A 24,680-nucleotide genomic window follows, 5' to 3' on the forward strand; every position below is an offset into this window, starting at 1 on the left:
GCTAGAGGGATAATTTCAGTAAGATTTTTAAATCTGAAACTTTTATAAAATAATGTTGCTATAGGTTTCTTAATGTATTCTTACATCGTAATAATATATTCTTGAAAATTACATTTTTTAAAATTTTATTGACGTCTAGTTAATTTACAATATCATATGTTTCAAGTATATAGCATAGTGTTTCAGCTATACATACATATACATACACATATATTCTTTTTAGGTACTTTTCCTTTATAGGTTATTACATAATATTGAATATAGTTCCCTGCACTCTACAGTAGGTCCTTGTTGGTTTTCAAAAATTGTATTTTATGTCTCCATTTTTTCTATCACAATAAGAAATAGAACACACAGTATAATGTTCTGCCATGTTCTTTTAGGCCATTTCAGTCATACAATTTGAAGTTAGTACTTAACAGCTGTATGTTTTCTATGGCTTGTGCACGCAGATGTTTTAATTGTTGAGTTCCATATATTAATTTTTTTTGTTTCTCGTTTACTTGTTTCCGGCTTGATTTCTTTTACTATTTCTGCATGATTGCCCTGCATTTAAATCTGAAATTAAATTGAGAAAACATAGCTACCACCATAAAATCACTGGTACAACTATGTACTGCTTGTATTGTTTTATAATGACATTGGAAAATTCCTTGTGAATTGAAAGTGTGTCTATCCATTATCAGTCACATAGGGATATGTGTTTGTATATTTGAGTATTTGAAAAATACATAGAACTCACAAGCTTTTGAGCCTAGAAATTTAATTTAAGCTTTTATGTATAATTTATGTCTTTTCCTCATAATCTCATCCATTTTAAGTGTAACAATGCTCCTGAGTTTGTTAAATCCATTTTAAATGTAACAAATCTCCTGAATCTCAATCAGCAGAATTTTTTCCCTAAAATGAAGCCAGGATCCAAACGTACTTCATTAGCACCTGCCCTTTCTCACTTTAATCAGGAGTCCCAATTACCAGAACACAAGGGGGTATACATCAGTGTCAGTCTTGAAATTTGAAATGTTTTGTTGAAATGTCAGCTCCGTTTACTTAGACTTTAGCCATGCTGTTTATACCCTCACTTTTCTGAGAAAAGAGGTAAATCATTGAGCAATCCTGCCAACTTCTCTCTGTTGATCTGCCAAAAAGAACTCTTTGACCTGTACCTTCTTTTTTTCAACTTATAGATCAATTTTGTTTCTATTAAGTCACTTTTTTATTTTTCTCCTCCAACTTACTGAAAATTCTTTTATTTGACCAATATCCTCCCGTAGACTTTTCGTGTTAATAACCTTGAAGAAAGTGGTGTCTTGTGTTTTTATTTCTCTAATCTGATACTGTTTTTGATCTTCTTTTTTTTATAACTTGTGGAACAATACTAGTTTGCCCTGGTTTTTTAGGAGTAGTAGTAAATATGTAAACATTTTTGTTTTAAATCTTTTAGGAATTTTATGAGTCTAGAAACTTCCCGTGAACTTCCTGTCCTCTCTCCCCCATCTTCCACACACATAAATAAAGCCATGGGGATATTTGATGTATAAAACAACATTGTGTAGTTGTTATAAAATGAACTTGGAATCATGTATTTTCCTTCATTCTGCCAGTTAAAGTCGTCTTGAAGATTCATTTTCCAGATCAGTAAATTGTGGAAAAGAATAGTATTTCATTTAATCCAGTGGGTTGATTAACTGAGACAAGGATTGTAAAGTGTTTTGTATATTGCCTAATATCAAGTAATAACTTCAGTGAATATTATTGTTCTACTAAGGATGATGACACTGCAGATAACTGAAAATATTAAAAGATGCATATGTATCATCACTAAAGCTAATGGAAGAAGGAATGATAATTTCTTTACTACCCTTCAATAGCTTCATAAGAAAGATTCAATATCTAAAAGTCATTTAGCTCTTTCTTCCTTTCCCTGGTGGATATAGTTGTTTTTCTAACCTTCAGTAATATTAAGTAATTAGTATCTGAGATAAATACTGTAATAATAGCTTAATAAGAACTGCTACTGCTAGTCCTGCTGTTTAGTCACTCATTTGTGTATAACTCTTTACAAACTTATGGACTGTAGTCTGCCAGGCTCTTCTGTCCACAGGATTCTCCAGGCAAGAATACTGGAGTGGGTGGTTATTTCCTTCTCTGGGGGGTCTTCCTGAACCAGGGATGGAACCTATGTCTCCTGCTTGGCAGGCAGATGTTTACCACTGAGCCACATGGGAAGCCCTTAATCAGAAGAGTAATATGCTCATCATACATTTGGATGTAGACATTGCATTAAATTCCTGATATTACCAATTTATCTTAAACATACTCTACTATGGAAATACTTGAGTGTTATGTAGTATTTCAATCATGTTTCATTATTAAAATTTATTTTTTAAGAAATGTTTTTAAAGTTTTGATGTTAATAATTTGGCATAAATTACTAATTTTAAATTAAGATTTTCCACTTAAATGTCCTTAAAATTTATCATGTGGGTACTTTTTTTGCCTAAAATTTTGCTTTTCACACACACACAACAAAATAAATAATTGTAGAGTGGAATAGATCAGACATTTGTGAAGAAGGGTAGTGAATCACCACTGAATTTATAAATAGAGCCTAATGTTCTGCTGTTCTTATCAATTAACATAGGATAAAAAGTGATCATAATCAAGTACAACTCTTTTTTAGAGATATATTGACAAAGGAAACAGGACATATACATGGACTCCTGTCAATGGCACAGATTACAGGTAATTAACCATATTTATATGTGTGCTTATAAAAAATATTCAGTGTCTTTCACCTGTTTTTATTTTCTGTTTTTCCAGTGGATGAATATTGTTTTTATATATTCTCAAACTGTTCAATGTAATTAAAATAGAAATATTATCCTTTCCAAAATTAAAATGCATTAAAGTTATACATTATTATTTTCAAAATGGGTAAGATGGGGAAAAGCTAGAAATATAAAATTTAGAAATGAAAATTTGTATGATATGCATATATTTGATATTTTGTATATTTATATTATTAAAAGTTGACAAAATCCCCTTATTTTGTAGTCATGACCTCCACTGACTTCCTCATTTAAATTGTTATGTAGTTTACAGTACTTAAATTTAGGTTGCAGATTAACTTAAAACTTCTCACATCATCATATAATCTGATATAAAATGCTCAACTGATATAATTTAACCCCATGAGTAGAAATTCTGTAATATACTGATTCTTCCAGTTGATTGGACTTTGAAAAACTAGACAGACTAATACCTTAACATTTCTTGGAAATTTTTCATTCTTCAACACTTGCTGAGCGTTTTGTTTGCTTGCTCTAACTTTAAAGTCACCTCTTTCCCTGTGGTCCTGCTTCCTACATACAGCCTCATAATACTGAAGCTGATCCAGTTTATGTCCTTCTTATCCATTCTTTCTTCCTCCTCCTTCACATCCCCACCTTTGGATCTCATGTCACCAGACAATACCGCCTACCATTCCTCCTTTAAATAGTCATCCCCTTGTCATTTCAGGGATTTTGATTCCTGGGCTGGTTGCCACCCTCTCCTCCATCACGTGGATCACTGTTTCTCAAACTATTTGGGACATACCCACAGTTATATAAAACAAAAATTGTTTACTAAAATAAACACTAAAAGATGAAAAGTCAAATGGACAACAATTTTTAATGGACTTCATAGACATAAAATTAGTCTGTCAGATTACTATAAAAATTTCTAAATGCTTACTCTCATTTTCTATACGTAACTAATCATGACCTGGTAATGGGTGGTTTGCAAATGGGCCAGGTTCCCTGGACATACTTTAAATACCACTGGCATAGATGATTTTTCTAATGCCTGGACTCTGTTTTTCTGTCTCCTCCTCTCTGATGATCTTGTCAATCCCCAGTCTTAGCTACCTGCTTCAAAGTCATGTCCTGCAACTCTAACATTCAGACTGCAAGTCCTTCATAGTCTTAATTTGAGATTTTTTTTTTAATCCAACTGTCAGATGACTACATTTTAGCTTTCCATCCCCTCCTTCTGATAGCCCAACTGCAGCAATCCTTTGACTCAGTTGAGACCTGAAATTTATCAACTCCTGAGACCTTTCATTGTCCTTGCCTTCCTCATGTGCATGTACCCGTTATCTCAGCATAAATTCATTGGATCTTATTACGTTCACTCTCTTATATTAATGCCATCAACTTGTACTCAAGTATGGCAAAGAGTAGTTTGACCAATTTCAATCCTAGTTAAATTATTACCAGTACCACACAGCATCTGCACAGCTACAGATGGGAAAAATAAAATATTCCTTGACTGATCATGTCTAAAACCTCTAAACCTCAAGTAGACTTCAGGGGTGCCTACTGATCTCAATAGTCCAATAAATGTAGGAGGCTTCTAGATGACTTTTGATAGCTTCACTCCTTAAACCCATCTCTTTCCCATCCATTTTCTCTGTTGATCTGAAACTCTATTTTGCTCAGTGAAATAGGAAGCAATCAAAAGAGACCTTCTACCACCATAGAACATAACTACTTGCATCTATTTCTCCATCTCCTATCTCTTTTCACAACACGAGGGTCATATTTCACAAGAGTCATAGTATTAATACTTGAGTTATATTGTTTCATTTCTCTACCCACAATACTCCAATAATTTGCTGTCTTAATATCTATAAAATCTAAGGTTTGCTACAGCCATTAGAAGCCTTACATCATCTGACTTCATTTACCATCAGTTTTCTGAAGTTGTCGTCTCAGATTCTTTCCTCAACCACCTTCATCTCCATCCTCCTTGCTGCTCCTCATAAATCTGGAACCACTCTGCCTCAGGACCTTTGCACCTGAACTTATTTCCCTCTAGGATGTAAAGTGCCTCATCATTTCACATTATATATATGTATGTACACATGCACACATATATATATGAAGCATATATAAAGAAATTTATTTCTACTGTTTATTGTTTGTCTCCCCCCCCACTATCAAGTTCTAAGAAAGCAACATTCTAAGACTGTTAAATTCTGAGATTCTAAGATTGTTGCCTGCTTCATTTACTTTTGAATGCTCAGATTATAAGACAGAGGAACACTAGACATTCTATATATCTTTAGACAGTTAAGTATTAGATTTCAACTTGTTTCTTTCTGTCAAATTCAAATAATAGTGTCCAAACATCCATTGAAATATTCAAATATGAAGGATTCTTTGACTACATATTAATGTATGATTACTGTGTAGCCTAATTAATAGGCTGTGGTAGACTCAACCATTCATTTCTTAATAAAACCAAACTATATTCCTCCTGCCTATGCCTCAGAGCATACACCTAACTTTGCCGGAGAATCTAGAGTACTGGGATTCTCTTAAAGCTGTAATATTATCACAGGAGACCATTGCCTTTTGTGTTGCTAGGATGGCATGCGGACTCAATCTAGAAGAGGAGCCCATGGATAGTAATGTCATGATACATCACTACATGCCAATATTTCTCCATTGTTTTAGTTTTTCACATAATTTTGAATCTACTGAAAAATACCAGTATGACTGTTTTACTTGTATGTATCTGTTGATTCCTCTCATTGCTATTAGGCATTTCTTTATACATATACCATCTTTATGTATCAGTATATACATAGGTCATTTTTTTCCTTTCTGTTCCATGGTTATTGTCAGCTTGATTTTTTTGGATAAACTTGACAAAGGGTGTGATAGCCAAGAGGAAATCTGGGAGTCCTGTCTCTTTAGAGATGACTTCATGATAGGAATGTGCTCTTTGCCTCTCTTGGTTAGACAAATAAATTCCAAGTTAGAAAAATTGTTTCTTTTTGACCCGGACAGTGAGTCATTCTGATGGTTGGTCCTACTGCAGTCGTAATTACACTCTGGGGGAATTATAAATTATTATCCTTAAATGTTTTTAATGATCTCACAAATGTCTCTGATATTCTTCCCCTTCCCCTCCTACCCCCAGTCGTAACTCAGGTAACCAGATTAATGTTCTTTTCTTCAGTTTTGAGTATTTCTCTCCTTGTTCACAGAACTTTAGTCTCTTCCCATTTTCATTCGAGTTTAGACTTACAAGCTTGAAATTCACATCATGCACCTCTTGCCTAACCTTTCTGCCCTGTCATTTCCCCCACTATCCTCCCCACAGTAACCACTATTCTCTGAGAAAGCTTCAACTTCATCATCTTTGAATGTTTTCTTCACACATTCCCTTCACAAATCTGTAACTTTGGGATAGATTAAATTTATTTTCATTGTAAGTACTCCCTTGAATCTCTGTACAAAGAAATTCACTAATAACAAAGTAGAACAAAACATTACATCTGAGTTCAAAAAAATGGAAGTGTTTTTACGTAATGTATGAGATATCAAATTTTACTTAGTAATTTCTGTCTCCTTAAGCTTTGATATAACTTGATATAACATATTTTGAAGCATAGAAATTATTTTAATAAAATATTTTCTTTTTAATGAAGATTGATTTTATGGTGATATAAATGATGGAATAGAAAAGTGTGCTATATTCCATTTAACTAAGTTAACCATGTTTATGGGAGTTGCAAAAATATTGCTTGGGCTGTACCATCCATCTGGTGGTCACTGCCTTTATTAGATTTTATCCCTTGGAGAAAATAAAGCAGCCTTAGTCTATTGGATTTATATGGAGAAAGACAACAAAGACTGCATATGGCAGCATCACTGACTTGGAATATTGATTAAAGATCTTATCTGCTATAGGTTGAAAAAATAACTATTGCTTCAAGACAAAAAATATTATGTATAACTATATGTTTCTATAAAATATAGATATTAATAATAGCAACCTGAGATTTGCAGGCCAATAAAATGTATATTTGATATGTCAATTTTAAAATTTCTGTTGTGTTCCTCATGGGTTTCCTCACTAATTTTTATGGTACGTGAGCTGTAACCCGGGCTTGCAGTGTGACACTGTAGCAGCCACATGATATATTGTTATCAGTTTTAATTTGAAGTTTCTCTTAGTAATAAATGCTGATGGGGCATTAAAATGTCCTTATTTCCCTTGAGAGGAATTTGTGGGAGACAGTCTTCAAATGCTCACTAATTCTGTGCTACATTTTATAAATGGCAAGTGAATCATGAAAGGTCATCTTACTTTCAGACTAATTGCATTGGTTTTTTTTTTTTTTAATTTTAATCTCTTCTTCTACTTTAAAGGAAGTTACCTTTAAAATGAATGTAGAGATTTTCATTAGATCTACATAACATTTTGTTTCTCTGACCTTTACCCATAAGGGAAGTCTATGAATTACTTAATGATGGAGAAAGATTTGGGAATTGGAGGTAACAAGCATCTAATTATTTTGCTATCTTGACTGCATAATTAAGTTGTAGCAAATCAGCCCTTGCTTTTTTCCTCTTCATGGAATGAATTTTTAACATATATTCATAAGAAGAAAAACCTGGAATTTTATATTTTGTCCTGTTCAATATTGTTCATTAGAAATGCATAATGGGATTACAGTTTGGGCATCTGTATTCAGAACCTGGGGAACATGAGGCTTGAGTGATGTAAAAGATGATCTTCTACAAATACTTAGGAATCTCAGAAGCCTAGAAATGGACACATTTTTCTGCGTATTGCTAAATTGGGTGTTCAATTGTAAAAATGAATCTGAACAACTCATTTGGTCACTTTAATCAAGCATCACTTTTTTTAAATTTTTAAAATTATAGTTTAATTGGGAATCTTGAGAGATTACCTTATTTTGGGCATCAGTTTCCTTCTGTACTCAAAGGATAGCAAAGGTCATTTGCAACTGTAAGTATGGATAAGGAATAATTATGTTCTGCTCATGTGTATCAGCCATTGTGAGAGTAGAAGAATTGCATGTATGCAATTGTTACGGGAAACTGCGTAATATTCTGATTTTTTTCTTTTAACAATTCTTGTGTGTATGTTCATTAATTGGCATCTTCAAAATTAGTAGGGTTACCTGCCTGTCTGTTTTTTAATTTGTACAGTCATATTAAGACAAGGTTGGATGACAAGCTTGACAGTCTTTGTGTCTAAAATGTTCTAAATCTTGCTAAAGATTTGCACTGGAGATTTCCTTCAATGTGTACATCTACCATAAGACTAGAGTACCCCCGTGGCTCTTATAAACTATAAAAATCGTGATGTTTCTCCTATTGTATCTAATAACAATCTACCAAATGATATGGGATATCCACAGTTAATGAACTTGAAATAAATACAGTTATACTGCTGGGTAAGAACCAAAGGGATGAGCAAAAGAATCCGAATTTCCCCTTCAAAAGACACGGGGGAAATTGCAGAGAGATGAGTTCTATAATAGTAGGTATTTAATCCTTCAAAAGAAAATATTTCAAATGATTTTATGCATTGTATAATACTAATAATACTTCTTACATTTGTTATTGTTAATAGTGTACATTTGCTAGCAAGCACTGTTACGTTATGTATAATTCATTAGGAAGGGTATAGCCAATGTGCATGATGCAATTACTTTGCCTAAACATATCCCTACTATTCTATTTTTTTTTTCACAAAGTATTTTAATATACTTTTCTGGACATATAATACCCATGACATTTTCTTCAGCTAATTTATGGGCACCCTTAGTAGCTAATTTTCCCTGTGTCTGTTCTGATTCCCTACAATGTAGAGTACTGGACAACTCTGGATGGCAAGACAAATTAAGTACCTTATTTGCTGAAAGCATTTTCCTGTCAAAGTAATGTCTTTCCTTCCCATGAGGAAGATCTTTGGATTTCCCATGAACTTGATGTGTCTATTTTTTTTTTTAAGTTATGTTTCATTTTTGTTTGTTTGTGTTTATGCTTCTCTTGTTTCTATTGCAGTTTGGCCTTGGTATTACCAACCTACAGTTTTTACTATATAAAAGCCAAAATAGAAGAGACAATAACTCAGGCCAGATGTAAGTACTGTGAAAGTGACTTCAGGGTCTATTTGTTATCTCCTAGTACCAGAGGTTTAAATACGTCTAGACTTTTGAATACCCAAGGCTTATACCTTTTAGTAGGTGTTATTACCAAATCAACAGCAATGATTCTAACCCATTCCAAACATGCAAGGAACAAGAAATATTCTACATGGATAGAATATGAGCAGGTACTCCAGTCTCACTGGCAGTCCCCACCACTCCCCCGCCTCGCTTTGTGCTCATAGAATCATTGCGGCGCTGTGTCCTCTGTTGCTCTTGTTTGAAGGGTCTGCTAACTGGCGCAAAATGTTGCACATAGTCTCTGCTCATGGCACTCTGCTAGTAAAGTTTCTTCTTTTTTTTTTCCTTTATTTTCTTGTTTTTGCATTCAGCAAAAATGATATGCTCCACATCTGCGACATTGTTTGAATAAATTGCACTGGTCTTTGGCTTTGCTTTAGTGATTAACTCCCTTCTAATTATCCAAATTAATGTCTTCAGTAACCTAAATGGATTAGCTTTTTTTAAAACATCGTTTGGAATGTGGAGTAATTATTAACAGTAGCACATATTTCAAGTCATTATTAATCTTTATTTTGTTTTGGGTGACTAGATTTAGCAAGGTAAAATGACCATCATATCCTTTACATATCAGTCAATTATTCCTGACCACCAAATTTTTCCTATGATATAAAGTAAAATATATATATGTATATACTTTTTATATCTGGCCTTACATGAACTACAATTTCTTTTGTTTCTATGTCAGTTCTTTTTTTGCTCTCCGCAGTCCTAGTTCTCATTGTAAATTGTGGTAATTTAGACATTTATATTTCTAGTTTCACTTGATAGATATGATGGTCTTTTAACAACCACTGACTTTGCATGAGCTAGTTCTTCACTTGATAAATGAGGGGATGACTAGTGGGTCTTTAATGATTGGTAAATGCTTCTGTGTATAGGCTAGCATCATTGGGATTGCACTTGAATTAGCCACTTTGCAAAATAGACCCTTGAAATAACCACAGTACAGAGCGGGTGCTCTAGTAGTAACTGACAGGACATACTTTCTGGTCTTCAAAAATAGTGTCTTTTTTTTCCAGAACTATAGCTGTACATAAATAAACCTTTGATCTATGCACAATATTTTTATTCAAGAAAGTCATTGAATAAAATATTGTTTGTGACCCCCTTTGCTTTACCCTCTTTTTTTTTTTTGTTTCCCTGCTTTCTCTTTCTGATGGATTTTCACAGCCAAAAAGGGCAGAATGAAGGGCAAGTATTTTCTTGTTGCTCAATTTCTTTTTCTTTAGTACACTTGACATTTCCACTGATATTTCCATTCCTATTGGATATTATCCTCTGTGCTTCTCATTTGCTAGATTTTCCTCCATGAGCACTCAGACCTTACTAGCAGAAAAGGGGGAAAGAACATGCTTGTGTTTTCATATATAACCTGTTTTACTTTCTGGTTTTTTCCTAAACTTAGATACTTGTGTGTTTATTCTTCCGCTTACTAATTCATACTAATACGAAGAATGGTGTTAATTCACTAGGGCATTAATGGGTTTATTGAAATCATTTTATCATAATATTGGTAAAATATTTATGTTGATATTTTAAATTAATACCTCTGGTGTAACATTGACCTAAGTCATTTTTTAAAGGATATCTTGATTATGGTAGGGTTAGTTAGTAAATGGGAAAATTACAGACCTAGCATTGTCTTTGATATAACCGTTGTAATCCATGTTATAAAATTAAAATTGATTTTATTACTGTGAAGTATTGGGGAATCTTTTTATGTGTTTCAATTTAGGATGAAAGTCTATGTTTTTCCTTATTAGGTTATCTTTCTAATGCCTTATTGACATCACATCTCAGGATGCATATTCCAATTGTTGTCTAACCCTATAATATTATGTTTTCAGATTCAGAAACTCTGAAACCAGATAATTTTGAAGAATCTGGCTATACGTTCATAGCACCAAGGTAGGTTTTGTTTTCTTTTGTTTTCTTTTTTAAGGCTCATTGTGGATGTACAGGCCTTCAAGAATAGGTCAGAGTTGGGGGTCAAGACTGCTCTGGGTTATGCCGTGTCAAATTATGGGACCAAAGGAAACAATAAGTTTAAAACTGAAGGAGAATTCTATTCATTCATTCATTCACCCATTCGGGTACTTAGCAGCTGCATTGTGCTAAACAGTATGCTGACTTGGGGATCCAGTGGTGACTAGGATAGATGGAGGTTCTGTTTTTGTTGGAGCCAACAGTGTATTCAACAAAAATGAAGAGTTGAGTATTTGCATTTGTGACTGTGTATTCACATACAGCTCTGCATACATATACACATTACAGATAGATATGTACAGATATATACATGTATGTGTGTGTATACACACAACAATGTGTATATCTCAGAGCATGACTAACCTCATTATTGATTTAACACAAATTTTGGGAAAATATATTTGAATATAATTTTCTGACATAATTTTTAAGATGAGCATTCTTTTTCGTCCTACACAATTTTACTTCTTTTTCATACAATCCCCCTTTCCCTATCTCTATACACCTTCATCTCTACCTCTATTTTCATATAATTATTTGGGACTCCATTCATGAATCCAAGATTATCCTTTATTTCTATTTCCTTCCTTAGTTTTCGATTCCCAGTGTCTAGCAGACACATGTAATAGTACACATCAACATAATTTCTATTACCCTAGGCTAAATTATTGAATAAAATACATTCAGATGCTTGTGGTATTCATTTCTCTCATTTTTCCCTTCTTAAAGAAATTCCTTTCAGAAGGTTCCTAAAAATTGGTCTCAGTTATTCTTTCTCATTTTATTTCTACATAAGCATATCTGAATTTTCTCTTCTGGAAAATAAGGAATATATACATATATGTATACACACACATATATATCTTTTTCAGAAATCTGTGCTAACAAAGCGTATTCCTGCTTTGTGACTGACTGCCCTGGAGCAGCTTTCTTGCTTGGATTTCCTTCAGTGTGAACACTGCTAATCCCATCTCTTGCGACACTTGCCGCCTCTTGCCTGTTGACACACTTTTCCAGTTTTCCCCCTCCCTCCCCAGCTGCGTGCCCAGTCCTTCTCGTGCACCTCACTCACTTGAGCTGCTGGCCTCGTCCCCCTTATCTTCGTATTGTGCATCGACAGATAGACCACAGACTCTCAAGTATTCTATGCTTTGGTTTGAGCTGACAGCTCCCAAGTCTCCAGGATGGTCATATCATCCAGAAACACAATAGACATAATATGTGGTTTATTGACCTTTGAAGATGAAACAGTATACCTATTTCTAGACTTCATGTATACCCTACCTATTTCAATATGAGACATTCATGTTTGTGGAACCTAATAGGAATCTCTCTTCAAGGTGCTTCAAATTCATTATCTCCTGAACATTTGTCTTCTTTGGGGGAGCTCTTCTTTCCATGTTGCCTCAGTAACAAAAATACTGTCCTCCCTAAATGCCAGTCTTGAAAGCTGATCGATATAAAGAAAGGGAGCAAAGATGTCTAACTTCTGGCCAATCAATAAGTCTTGCCAAGCAGGATTTATCTTATGAGTATCCAGCATGTGTGTCAGACTATGCTGCTTTTGTTCAGGCCAGTGTCTTATCTCACCTCAACTAGTAAGGCTGCCTCCTAATTGATCTCCCTGCCTCCAGTCTCTCTCCCTTACTTCCCATTTCTGTCTCCTTTTTGAGGCTAGAGGGAGTTTCTAAACTTTCAATAAAGTTTTGGTTCTCACATGCTAAATACTAGCCAGTGGCTTAGCACTGTCCTCATGATGATCTGCTCCGCACAGGATAGCTTTCAAACGTTCTGTCCCTAGATACCAGTTTACCGGTGTGGCACCCTATGCTCTCACTCAGGGGCTGACAAACTGGCCTTCAGACTGGCTGCCTGTTTTTACACATGAAATTTTACTGGAACATAGCCATGGCCATTTGTTGAGGCACTGCCTCTGGTTGTGACCTGGACCTTTTCAGCCCATAGAACGTGAATCACTCACTTTCCTACCCTTTAAGATGCAGTCTACCAACCTCTGCTTTAAAGTCCAGCCACACTAAACTTTTCATAGTTCCTAAATGCGTTTTATCCTCCTTACGTTAATCTTCTATTCTGGATCGAACACACCCACTACCAGTCCTTTCCAGACTCCAACTTCACAGCTCCTCCACCTGGGAACTTCTCTCCTGTCTTCTCTGGATTAGACATCCTTGCTGACTGCCCCACAGAGTCCTATATTTCCCGTACTAGAGCCCTGGCCACATTTCATTTTACTTACTTTCCCCAACCGAGACATGATGGCATCTCTTTGGCTTACCATTCAATATTCAATATCACATCTGCTGCCTGGCACACAGTAGTGGCTTCGTAAAGATTTGGTGACTGGAGAATCTATAAATATATGAAAAGTATTTTTAAAATCATGTTAATAATGCATGCAATCTTATAAGCAATTTTTTGCTACAAGTAACTTTGAACAACTGCTAAGACTAGTTGGAGATGGAAAGCAGAACATTACTATATAGCACAGAGGTGAAATGGCATTGAGATACGAGTGTGCTCTGTTGATGAGACTCTCCCTCCATCTCAGATCTGTGATTTTCTCTGGCTAGCTTCTTGACTCATTCCTCTTAATTTTTAAATAGCAGACCATGCAGATTGGCTTTTTCAACTTCACCCTTAAACAAGGTAGAAAGCATGGTAAATGTCCAAGTACTCCCAGAGAGGATGAATATAGCTCCCAATCCCACTTTGTAGGCAATGGATTTTGTTTAGTTCAGCAAAGATTAGCATATGGACCATTACTGCAGCCTTAGGTATGTTCAGCATCATGGCTGGAAGAGTAGAATTTGCCTGTATATTTAGGGAAAGAGTAAATACCAGAGAAAGAAAGACACATTGTAACTTGTAGGATAAATCAATGAATGTCTCCCTCAGTTAACATATTAAGCCTTTTACATGCTATGATTACATTTACCCCTCAGAAGAATATAATAAATTAGTACTATTATCCTATTTCACAGATTAAGAAACAGTTTTAGAGGTGGTAAATAATATGGGATTTGAATCCATTTCCTTGCTACTCTAAGGTATAAATATATACACTGAATATGTAAATACTTAGGGAATTTCAAAAAGAACATCCAGTACAGCTGAGCAAATATTTTTGTAGGGAACATTTCCTGGGAAAGTGGGCATTGAATGTATATTCAAAGATTTGTGGAAAATAAACTGATAAAAATAAAGAAAAAAAAATGGTGAGGAAAGACAAGACATATATGTTACCCAGGATATCAGGCATATGTTTTTGTCACTGTCATTAATGGGGAACAGTGAAGCAAATTAGAACAACACTATCAGAGTCTGTTTCCCAGATATTCATTGTCATGGCTGTTACTCAGATTTCCTGCATCTTAGTTTCTTTACTAGCAAAATAGTGCTAACAATTATACCTGTCTATATATAGTTTTTATAAGCTTTAAATGAGATAATACCACATGTAATATATACTTGTAAGTATATTACTTAAGTAATATATACTTAATATAGTTCTTGGTAAGAGATGAGCTCTAAATAAATATTAGTTATTATTTATGGTTCTAGTAGGGGTAGGAGGAGGAGGGAGTGCTATTTAACAAAGAATGTTAAAAAGCAGATATTTTAAAATAAAGGCAAAAGCTTGCAAATTTTAGAGGTAGACCATTTCTGTTAATTCCTAAATAATTATTCTATTTGATCCTGATTAGTACTCAGTTTTAACATTTCCTTCCATCTTAAGACTACTGGAAAGGAAAGCATTGAGAATACAGATGTATGTAGCATTATTCCTCCCTTTATGAGAATTACTGTCAGAGGGATAAAGCATGAATTAATTTTTCTATCTTTCTGGGATAATCAGAAATAAGAAAGCACTTCAAAGATATGTTGGAATGAGAAAGAAAGAAAAGTATGTGATCCCCAGTAGTTCAAGACTAATTTGTGATGTATGACCTTTGTAAGTGAAATAGAATGAGAACAAGCAGTATTTTAGAAATAATTTGGCAAATTTCTAATACCAAAGATCTTTTAGTTTCAAAGTAATTTAAGTTACAAATTTCATTTGGTCAGAAACACAAAGTGAGCAAATGAGATTATATAGCTTTCAGATCCTGAAGGTATTTTTAGGAAATGGAAATGGGTCAAAACCTATCCAGAGGTTTCTCCATCTTGCTACCTAACCTTTTTTAGAAGGAAAAAAAAAAAATCCTCAGAAAAATAATGATCCAAAGCGAGTAAACCCGGTCTCTTATAGAAAAACAGAGCATCATAGAACGTTTACCAGCAAGTTTTCCAGCGCATCCTAAGGGGAAGTCAGCAACTGTGGTAACCACAGCATGTTTCCTGTCACAGACTTGCCTGGGGTGGTTCCTCTGGAACAAGAAGTGGTGATTATCTTGAATTTTCAAGCTCCCAGCCATGTGCTAAACAGTCATCAGGGTAACAGGCAACTGATGTTGCTGCTGTCTATGTAGCCACACATTCACACCTCGGATATTTAAGTCAGGCTATTGCTGCTTATTGCCTACTGCATGGTGGGTGACTTTCTATTGTCCGGGATCATTCTTATTACTGGACAACTCATTCTTCTGACCCAGTCAACACTTTGTTTTCTCACATTTCTGTTGTTTAATTTTTTTTTTTTTTTTACTTCTGCTCCTATCCTAATTCAGCTTCTCTCCTTAATAACAAGCTCCAACACTTTCACTGCTTTGCCTTTAAAATACATCAACAAGTCAATATCTTGAGACTAGTTCAAAATTGGGTATAACCCAGCCAGTGAGGATAAAAACAAAAGCAAAACATTATGACATTGTCTAAATTAATTGCTCAGAACAGCCTTCTGTTGATAGAGGTCGAACCTGCTTTTGGTTTGAAGCTTTGTGGGTATAAAAGCTCATGAAGTAAAAGTTTAAAGCACATTGTATACGGTGTTAAAACACTTAATTTGGGATCCAAAGACTTGCTTCACCTCCGGGCTTGACCATTTGCCAGTTATGCGCCTTTGGATAAATCTTTACATCTTTGAATCTCAGTTTCCTCACCATTAAAGTATTAATCTCCTGGTAAAGTTATTTTTAGAATTAAATGAGCAAAGATAATGTTAGAAATGCCTTTTAAATAATAACATGGAACTTTAAATGATTTTATTGATAATTATTTAGTCTTTCTACAATATTGTACTTAATTAACTTCTACAATCTTGCCATCAGCTTCTATTTCTGTGTGACGCTACTTCAATATATTGGCCTTTTGACTTGCAGGCTAGTGTTATTTTCCAAAAAAGCATAACATTGTGGGAAGAAGTCGATTTTATCTCTGTCAAAAACTGAGTATTAATTATGAAAACTTTTTAAACCTTGCCTCCAAACTAAGATTTTCAGTGAGCCAAGAAGTGATGACATTCTGTTGCTCTCTGCTCCCTGAGGCTTTGTGTTTTAGATCATGGGCTTGCATCTGAAAATTTTTACTTTTTAATTGCGTTTTTGTCTTGAATATTTGATTGTTTGGTCTGTTAGTTGTATTAACCTAGTTATTATGATTGCAGTCTTCTTATATTTATGGGACCTTACATTTATTCTGAATTTTCAAAGCACTTGGGACAACAGTTTTCAAAGTTTGAAAACTTTGAAAAGTTTGAAAAGTATGAAAAGCCCCATGCTTTCCAAGTACTCTTTCCAAGGATTCACAAGGACAAAGCTGTTTTCCTGACAGTGTTAAATGGCCTTTGTCTTTTTCATCATATTGATATTTTCAGTGCTGTGACAGTACGAAAGCAATGGTGAGCTGTTAGCACAGTGGGAACCAAGGCAGGTGTACCAAAGCGTATGGTAGTCACTTGGTCTTCAATGCAAGACACTCACATTGGGGAAAAAGCCAGTGTCACTCTAAAATATCCTTGAGCATGTGTCTTTTAATACTCTGAATAAAGAAAATGGAAATGTACTATATACTAGAGTAACTTGGCTGTCTCCAAACAAAAAAAGAAAGAAAGAAAAGTACTTATGTGATTGTTTGAATTGAGAGCTAAAATTGGAGCGTCTTGATTGTTTGTTTCATAAAATGTTTTATTAGAAAGAAGGAATGACAGATGAAGTATGGTTATTCAGACTTGGGATGGCAGGCATTTTCTCAAAAATCCTTTTACTATGAAGAATACAACTGAAAGTAATTGTTCCCAATGACAAAATCTGAACTTTAAAACAGAAGTTAGAATTTTAGGAAAGATATATTTATTACTATAAGCAGGACTGCTTTGCAGTAATTATAGACTTATCTAATGAGATCAGGGATATAATTTATGAATGTGAATTTTCATTATAGTATAATGAAATGTGTCATTACTTGAAAGATCTAAATTATTCACATTTTCCAAATAACCAATTTATGATGTGAGAAAATCATGGGTGGGTGAAAGAGGCACTCAAAATGTAAGATGGTGCATTGAATTTTAATATAACAAGGTAGAGAAGTTCCTTGGTATTGTTTCAGATTCTGTATCAACATTACAAAGCAAGAAATTACAAATAATCAAGTTTTAGTGTTATTTTAAAGCATAGTGACAGTTATCTGAGAAGACAAAATAATTCTCTCTCTTCCAACTGATTATCTATATGAGGACTGATGTTTTTCATGTGCCAAAACAATCTTGCAGTCAATTGAATGCAAAGGCATGTTTGTCTTCTATTAAGTCAGGAGTTACAGAAATTTGCAAATAAGCACATCAATGACACTTGTTTTTACTATTTTCTGAAAATTCAGTAATTTCTCATAAAAGTGCTATCATGTGATGGGTTTATTGAGATATTTAATAAATAAATGCTTTTTAATTTCTTGATATTAATTTTTAAATTTCTTGATATTAACTTCTAAATGTAAATTACTAACCTACAACATTCAATAATAGCTCAATCAGTAAAGAATCTGTCTGCAGTACAGGAAACCTGGATTCGATTCTTGGGGCGGGAAGATCCCCTGGAGAAGGAAGAGGCAGCCCACTCCAGTATTCTTGACTGGAGAATCCCATGGACAGACGAGCCTGGAGGGCTGCAGTCCCTGGTGTCACAAGAGTCAGACTGGCTTAGTGACTTAACCACCAAACCCACAGGAATAACAGAAGCTAATTTTTATTGAGCACCTTTTGGTCCAGAGGTCAAAAGCTTAATATATATTGTCTATAATCTTTAGCACTTAATGAAAAAATAATGTTCTATTATAGAGATGAGAAGATGGAGATAACAGTTCAACAGCTTACAAAATCATGCACTACTAAAAAAATAAAATTAAAAATAAATTGTTTCCACGACCTATGATTGCTATGAACATTTTTTTTAAGTTTTGATTTTAACACCTAATATCCTAAAATATGTTTTTCAGAGATTACTGCAATGACCTTAAAATATCAGATAATAACACCGAATTTCTTTTAAATTTTAATGAGTTTATTGATAGAAAAACTCCAAACAACCCATCATGTAAGTATGCAATCATTGTTTCACTGTGTTTATATTCAAAGTGGTCAAATCTTGGTTCAGTTCAGTTTGTTGCTATGCTGGTTTATTTATTTACTTTTTGAATTTTTAATGGTAAAATTAAATAATTTAACTCAATTTTTTACATATATTAAAGAAATTTCATTCTGTTATTAAGTAAACTTTAATTTTCAAAGCCAGGTATTAAATACTTGCAAATGGTTAGCTGTAAATAAGATAGGCTTACCTTTACTCCTCTCAAATTTGAGAAGTTTAATTTGGAATGATCTTTTGAAGGTTTTTTCATTGCATTGTTCTTGGTATGTAGAGGGAAACACAACAGAATTTTATCAAGTGATTTATATCCTCCAATTCATACAATGAGTTTCAATATGGATAGGATAAGCACAAACCTAAATAAAGATATAACACCTAATCATTTTCTCTCTTCCTGATATTCTATTTTTATCACAGTAACTTAAAAAGTATGGATCTGTAATTCTCCAATTTTATGAAGTAAATCAAGTTGGAATAGATAAATTTTACTAGTTTTTAACCATTTTGTCTTTTAGATAAATTTCCATCCTTTTACTATGAAACCTCATAGAGATTTATGCATTCTTGGCCCTTAAAACATTTCCAAATCTTAACTAGTCTTTTTTTCCTAAAAATTCCCTCCTTTTCATTCATTTTTCCCCTCTTTCTCCTTTCTCTCCCTTTCTTCCATCTCTTTTTTCTTTTTAAAATTATTTTTCCATCTATCAGGAAGGTTTAAACAAAGTATGGAATATTACTTCTTACATTTATCTCATAAGAAGAAATAACTACTCAGCACCTGTAACATGAGTTAGCCAGTTGCCTTAAAGAGCCACTCTGGAAACCTATCATGGGTGGATGAAGTCTGCATTGATCATGCCTGAACATAACTGATTTCAAAACTTTCTGCTAAGTGTGAGCTCACTAAGCTGAGCCTTTCCAATGTTATTATTTATTTCCTATTCGAAACTAATAGGCATTTCCAAGAGAGAACTAAAATAATAAGATTATTGAAATCCCTTTATAGGGTATCTCTCATCCCAGAGAAGTATAAATGTTTATACAAAATCCTTTTAGTAAAATAGCAATTTATGTTCTTCAATCTCTTCCTTTTTCCTGTCTCCCCTATAATTCTGTGGAAAATGTTTGAGATAATTATGTAATAATATAAAGAATTGAGAACTTACTGGATTTTTTATCATAAAAAAGAGCTAATAGCTAATGAAACAATCTGTATTTTCCTCTGACAGTGTTTTTGTAGGTTTTTCTCAATCATACTTTACCTCATTTATCAATAATCTGTTAAACCATCTCTAAAAGTAGGTATTAGTGATTGAAATGTAACTGACCTAAATGTTTTTTTAAGGGGGTACAGTCATGTTTAATTTTGCTTTAAGACACACTTAATCCATTAGTAAAATTACAATTCTCAACTTTAATTCACTAACTTACCTAAATGTATATGGTGTAGAGCAGTTGTTTTTTTCATATTCTCCTTTATTTTTGGATTAAGTTAAAAAGGAAAGATAGTGTATATGCATATAATGGTAAAGCTTAATACTAATCTCTATTGTGTGTAATCAGCTGCAGGAGACAGATTTCAAGATCCATTTTTAGGCTTAGAACATAATGAAAATATTAAAGAAATTATGAAATTACTTGCAACATTGACATATATATATATATATATATATATATATATATATACTCCTTTGTTTACCATAAAGTATTTAATAATTAAAAGGATTCAAGAATTAAAATATTCACTTTCCAAATGGATTATTTTTATAGTAATTATTTCTTTTTTTTAGTAATTATTTCTAAAATAATGTAATAGAAAACTTCCTAGAGTGAATTGAAATGAAGTCTAACGTGTGCATTAAGTTGATCCTATAATCTTTAGTGTAAGATATATTGAGTTAAAATAATTAAAAGGAACTAAAATGTTTTCTAGCCTATCCATCCCCCAGCTCTTGTAGTAATACAATATTAAGTAAGACCATATATTCCTTATGTGAATAAAATGAAATCTTATCATAGGTGTGAAGCTTCAGAGGGTACTTCTAGGTTATTTCAGAGCTTTATTTATGGGTTTAGAGCAGAGGACCCAAAAAAAGGGAAGACAACATCTTTTGTTAAGAATGTGTATGAATTGCCCCTTGGTCCTCGTTATCTCTTCCCACTACTACCTTTGTTTGAACTTGGGCTGATATGCTTTTCAGTTAATGTCAGAAATGACATCCTGAAGCGCATACTCTTTCATCAATACCAGTAGATTTCAAAAGCCAATCTTGGAGTAGTGCTGGCCTGTGATGTGTTCTGTTCCTTGGCCAGAAAGCAAACTATATTATACGGTTTTATAATTCTATGTAAACTTGTCTATGAAATTATGATGCTTTGAAATCCCTATCTTTTTGATAACATTTAGAAAATAACTTGCCTCATTTAGAATTGGCTTTTCCACTTCTAATTATGTCCATATCCTGAAAACTGGGAGGAAGAAGAACACACATAAAAATGCAGATAATTAATAAGGGTACATTTTTAAATTCATAGAAATATTATCCACTCTAAATTGCTTTGGAAATTTAAAAGAATCCATTTGTATTGTTTCATTATTATCCTAATTAAACTATGTGCATATAATTAAACTTCTCCTTTTTCTGTGTTAGGCAACACAGACTTGATTAATAGAGTCTTGCTGGATGCAGGCTTTACAAATGAACTTGTCCAAAATTACTGGAGTAAGCAGAAAAACATGTAAGTATCTGTTCTTATTAATAAAAAGATATATATTCTGTATTTCAGTATAGCAACTCTAGGAAATTTGGGGGAAATTGGCCTCATAAATTTAAAGTTTATTATCTTTAATAACAATTTCTCAAGAAAACCATTTTGCAGTTGTTGAATTTTTAGTATTGGGTGTGTGTCAGGACTAACATCAGCCATTACTCAGCTTTACGCATTTACACACCTCACTGTGAATAACCAAATTAAACTGGTGTGCTTTCATGTGACTCAGTGTCTGAGGTAAAATAGGATCTCTAGTGAATGTTCAGTTAGCTTTCTAATAGCACTGCCCTACACCCAGTCAAGGAATTGAGGAATCTGATGATCGTTCTGTTCCAGTCTCTTCTCCACTCCATTTCTAATCAACCACCAAATGATAAATATTTTTTTCTAAAAAAGTTTTCCTCTCTTCTTCATTCTCAAGGTTCTAATGTTTTTCCATTTCTAAGAAATCACAGCAGGTGATTTTTCTGCCTTTAGTGCTTCTGATTTCTCTGCCCACAGCCCCTCCCCGTCTATTCTCCATGTAACACAGACTTGCCAGAGTCTCTCTTTTAAAACTGAGTCCTAATTTCAGGATAAAGGTGAAGCAGGCTCTCCAGCATGGATTTCAGGATCATACATGAGCTGACCATTCTTCAGAAGCTTATACTTGGGGTTTTACTTCCTATTGTTTCTCAGCTCATGCCTTACGCTTTTGTGCACCAAACGCTACCACTCTCCACTAGCTTCCCCTCATATGTACTCATTGCTTTACATGTGGTGTCTTCTCTGTTAAGTCCCCTTCTGTCTTCAAAATGCAACTATATCATTGTTTCTTATGAAATGTCTTCCTCAAAGATCCTCTCTTTAACCGTTTCTTAGATATTTTAGCCTGTTAAACTGTAGTGTGCATCTATTGATATATTTGTCTTGGCTTGCTTTGTCTTAGGAACCCATTTTATTTCTCTTTGTACCACCAACATCTAAATATCGTACAAAGACTCAGTTGAATGAAACTTTCCTTCTTCTGTCTTCTGTTTCAGCAAGGGAGTGAAAGCACGATTTGTTGTGACTGATGGTGGGATTACCAGAGTTTATCCGAAAGAGTAAGTTCAATTAACATCTGTAAAAGTTAGTACATTACAGAGGACTACTCAAAGGATCTGTGCATTACTGTGTTAGGAAACTATTCTTCAGAGAAACGGATCACTATTAAATTAGAGTTTATTTAAAGTACTTGATTACTTAAAAACTCCGTTCTTGAAAAACATGCTATGATTCTTCAATTGTATTTTTCCTTGTCACCTATATTACACCATTTAAGTTTTAAAAGAGATTTTTCTCTTTGTAGACATAGCTAACCTAGTTAAATGAACATAATGTTATTATGAATATGACTATTGGCAATATTTGCATAGCACTTCATTATTTTCACTCATGTATGGATTTTTATCTGTGTTTATCTTCAGAAGAGTCCATAAAGTGAGCTCTGTAGGTTTTTTAATACTAATTGATTTACTAACTGACTTGTCCATAATTACTTGGCTAGTAAATGTCAGAGTAAAACTTGAAGTCAGCCTTTTCTGCTCCTTAATTCAACTCTGTGCTGATCTATTGCTTAGTAATGAATGTCATTTACACCATCAATTACCACTAACTTCCTTACCCGTACCAGAGATGCAGACATATCTGTAAAGTTCAGTGATGTCCACAAATGGAAAAGTAAGTTATCAAATAGATTAAAGAATAAAAATGATGAGCTACTTCCTCCTTAGGGCTGGAGAAAATTGGCAAGAAAACCCAGAAACATATGAGGACAGCTTCTATAAAAGAAGTCTAGATAACGATAACTATGTTTTCACTGCTCCCTACTTTAACAGTAAGTACTACTTTACAATTCATTCATCTCAATTCCCCTTTTTAAATAAATTATTGCTACTACCTGCTTTCCCCCCAAACAATATATTTTATGATAGTTGCTCGAACAGTCATTATTAATTATATACCATATGCATGACACTGGAAAGACTGAAGTATCCTTTTATTTGAGGAAGTAAAATGCATCTACAGGAAATCAGCCAACCAGTAATGTGAATACAGCATATCTACAGACATGCATGGTACAGTGAAACATGTAGATAATCCCTAATTTCACGAATTGCAAATATAGTTTACTCTGCTTTAATCAGTATTAGTTGCATAATATTTGTACAAATAATTACTAATCTATATTTTAAAAATATTCTGTTGGGTTCTTTCCCTAAAGCTTTCTATTTTAATCCTCAGCCTTTTTAGAGGGGCTTATTACCATCATTTTAAAATATTTATTTATTTTTAATTGATTGATGATTGCTTTACTATTACCATCATTTTTACAAATGGGGAAACTGAAGTTCAGGGAATTTCAGTTTTTTCCAGTTCTTTCAGCAGCCTCCTCAATATTTTAGCAGGTATAAACCAGAGATTTGGTGTGCATCCTTTAACTTGTGAGAGTGATGCAGCCAAGCTAAATAAGTTCCATCCCAAAGTCAATTAATGCAACCAATTCATGGACACTCCAATTAGCCTGGTATAAAAAGGAAGAAAAAGAGGAGACCACCCATTCCTTGATAATATATCTATGTTAGAATATTTAAGCAAAATACTGTTTTCCTGTATATATTAAAAGAAATGTAATATTATTTGATTTATCTAGAGCAGTTTGTTTTCCTTTTTTTTTTCTTTTAGAAAGTGGACCTGGTGCTTATGAATCAGGCATTATGGTAAGCAAAGCTGTAGAAATTTACATCCAAGGAAAGCTTCTTAAACCTGCAGGTAAGCATATATACTGTCCACATACACAGGACTGAAATTGAATGTGACCTACTGTTTCTAATATCAACTGGCAGTGCTTATCTGGAAGGCTATTAGTACGCTTCAGCCAAAATACAGTTAAAGACATGTGAGTTTGAAAAATAAAATGAGACACAGTTACCTGTGAGATTGGGGATAAAATTAAATTGATACTATAAAGAGTTGACAAATTTTTCAAAGAAGTGTATATGTTTATACACTGTTGACACAAATTTATGGAGTCAATTTTATACTATATATCAAATTCTAAATGTTTGACTGATGTAGCAATCTCACACTAGAAATCTAACCTATAAAGTATTTCAAATATACAAAAGTTGAGGGAATTCCCTGGCAGTCCATTGGTTAGGACTGCATGCTTCCACTGTACAGGGCACGGGTCTGACCCCTGCTTGGGAAACTAAGGTCTCACATGCCAGGTAGCAGAGTAGATATCGCCAAGGATGTGAATGTCTATAATATTTTAATCATAAAAAGTTGTTTCCATCATTGAGAAAGATAAA

At 33.8% G+C, this 24,680-nt stretch overlaps 1 protein-coding gene across 7 annotated transcripts in view; it reads left to right on the forward strand.

The window, feature by feature from the left end:
* The window catches only part of CACNA2D1 (calcium voltage-gated channel auxiliary subunit alpha2delta 1), a 509,130-nt gene that overhangs the window by 454,829 nt on the left and 29,621 nt on the right, over window positions 1-24,680 (forward strand). For 4 of the 7 annotated variants that reach the window (XM_043871918.1, XM_043871920.1, XM_043871921.1 and 1 more), the window contains 9 exons: window positions 2,684-2,745; window positions 8,877-8,953; window positions 10,214-10,234; window positions 10,891-10,951; window positions 18,422-18,519; window positions 21,225-21,312; window positions 22,368-22,430; window positions 23,100-23,203; window positions 24,052-24,138. In XM_043871918.1, coding sequence (XP_043727853.1) covers window positions 2,684-2,745; window positions 8,877-8,953; window positions 10,214-10,234; window positions 10,891-10,951; window positions 18,422-18,519; window positions 21,225-21,312; window positions 22,368-22,430; window positions 23,100-23,203; window positions 24,052-24,138 — 661 coding nt within the window. The remainder of the gene's footprint in view (window positions 1-2,683; window positions 2,746-8,876; window positions 8,954-10,213; window positions 10,235-10,890; window positions 10,952-18,421; window positions 18,520-21,224; window positions 21,313-22,367; window positions 22,431-23,099; window positions 23,204-24,051; window positions 24,139-24,680) is intronic. The other 3 variants (XM_043871919.1, XM_043871922.1, XM_043871923.1) reach the window with 1 other exon arrangement.

Source organism: Cervus elaphus, chromosome 18, assembly GCF_910594005.1.
Source record: "Cervus elaphus chromosome 18, mCerEla1.1, whole genome shotgun sequence".
NCBI lineage: Eukaryota > Metazoa > Chordata > Mammalia > Artiodactyla > Cervidae > Cervus > Cervus elaphus.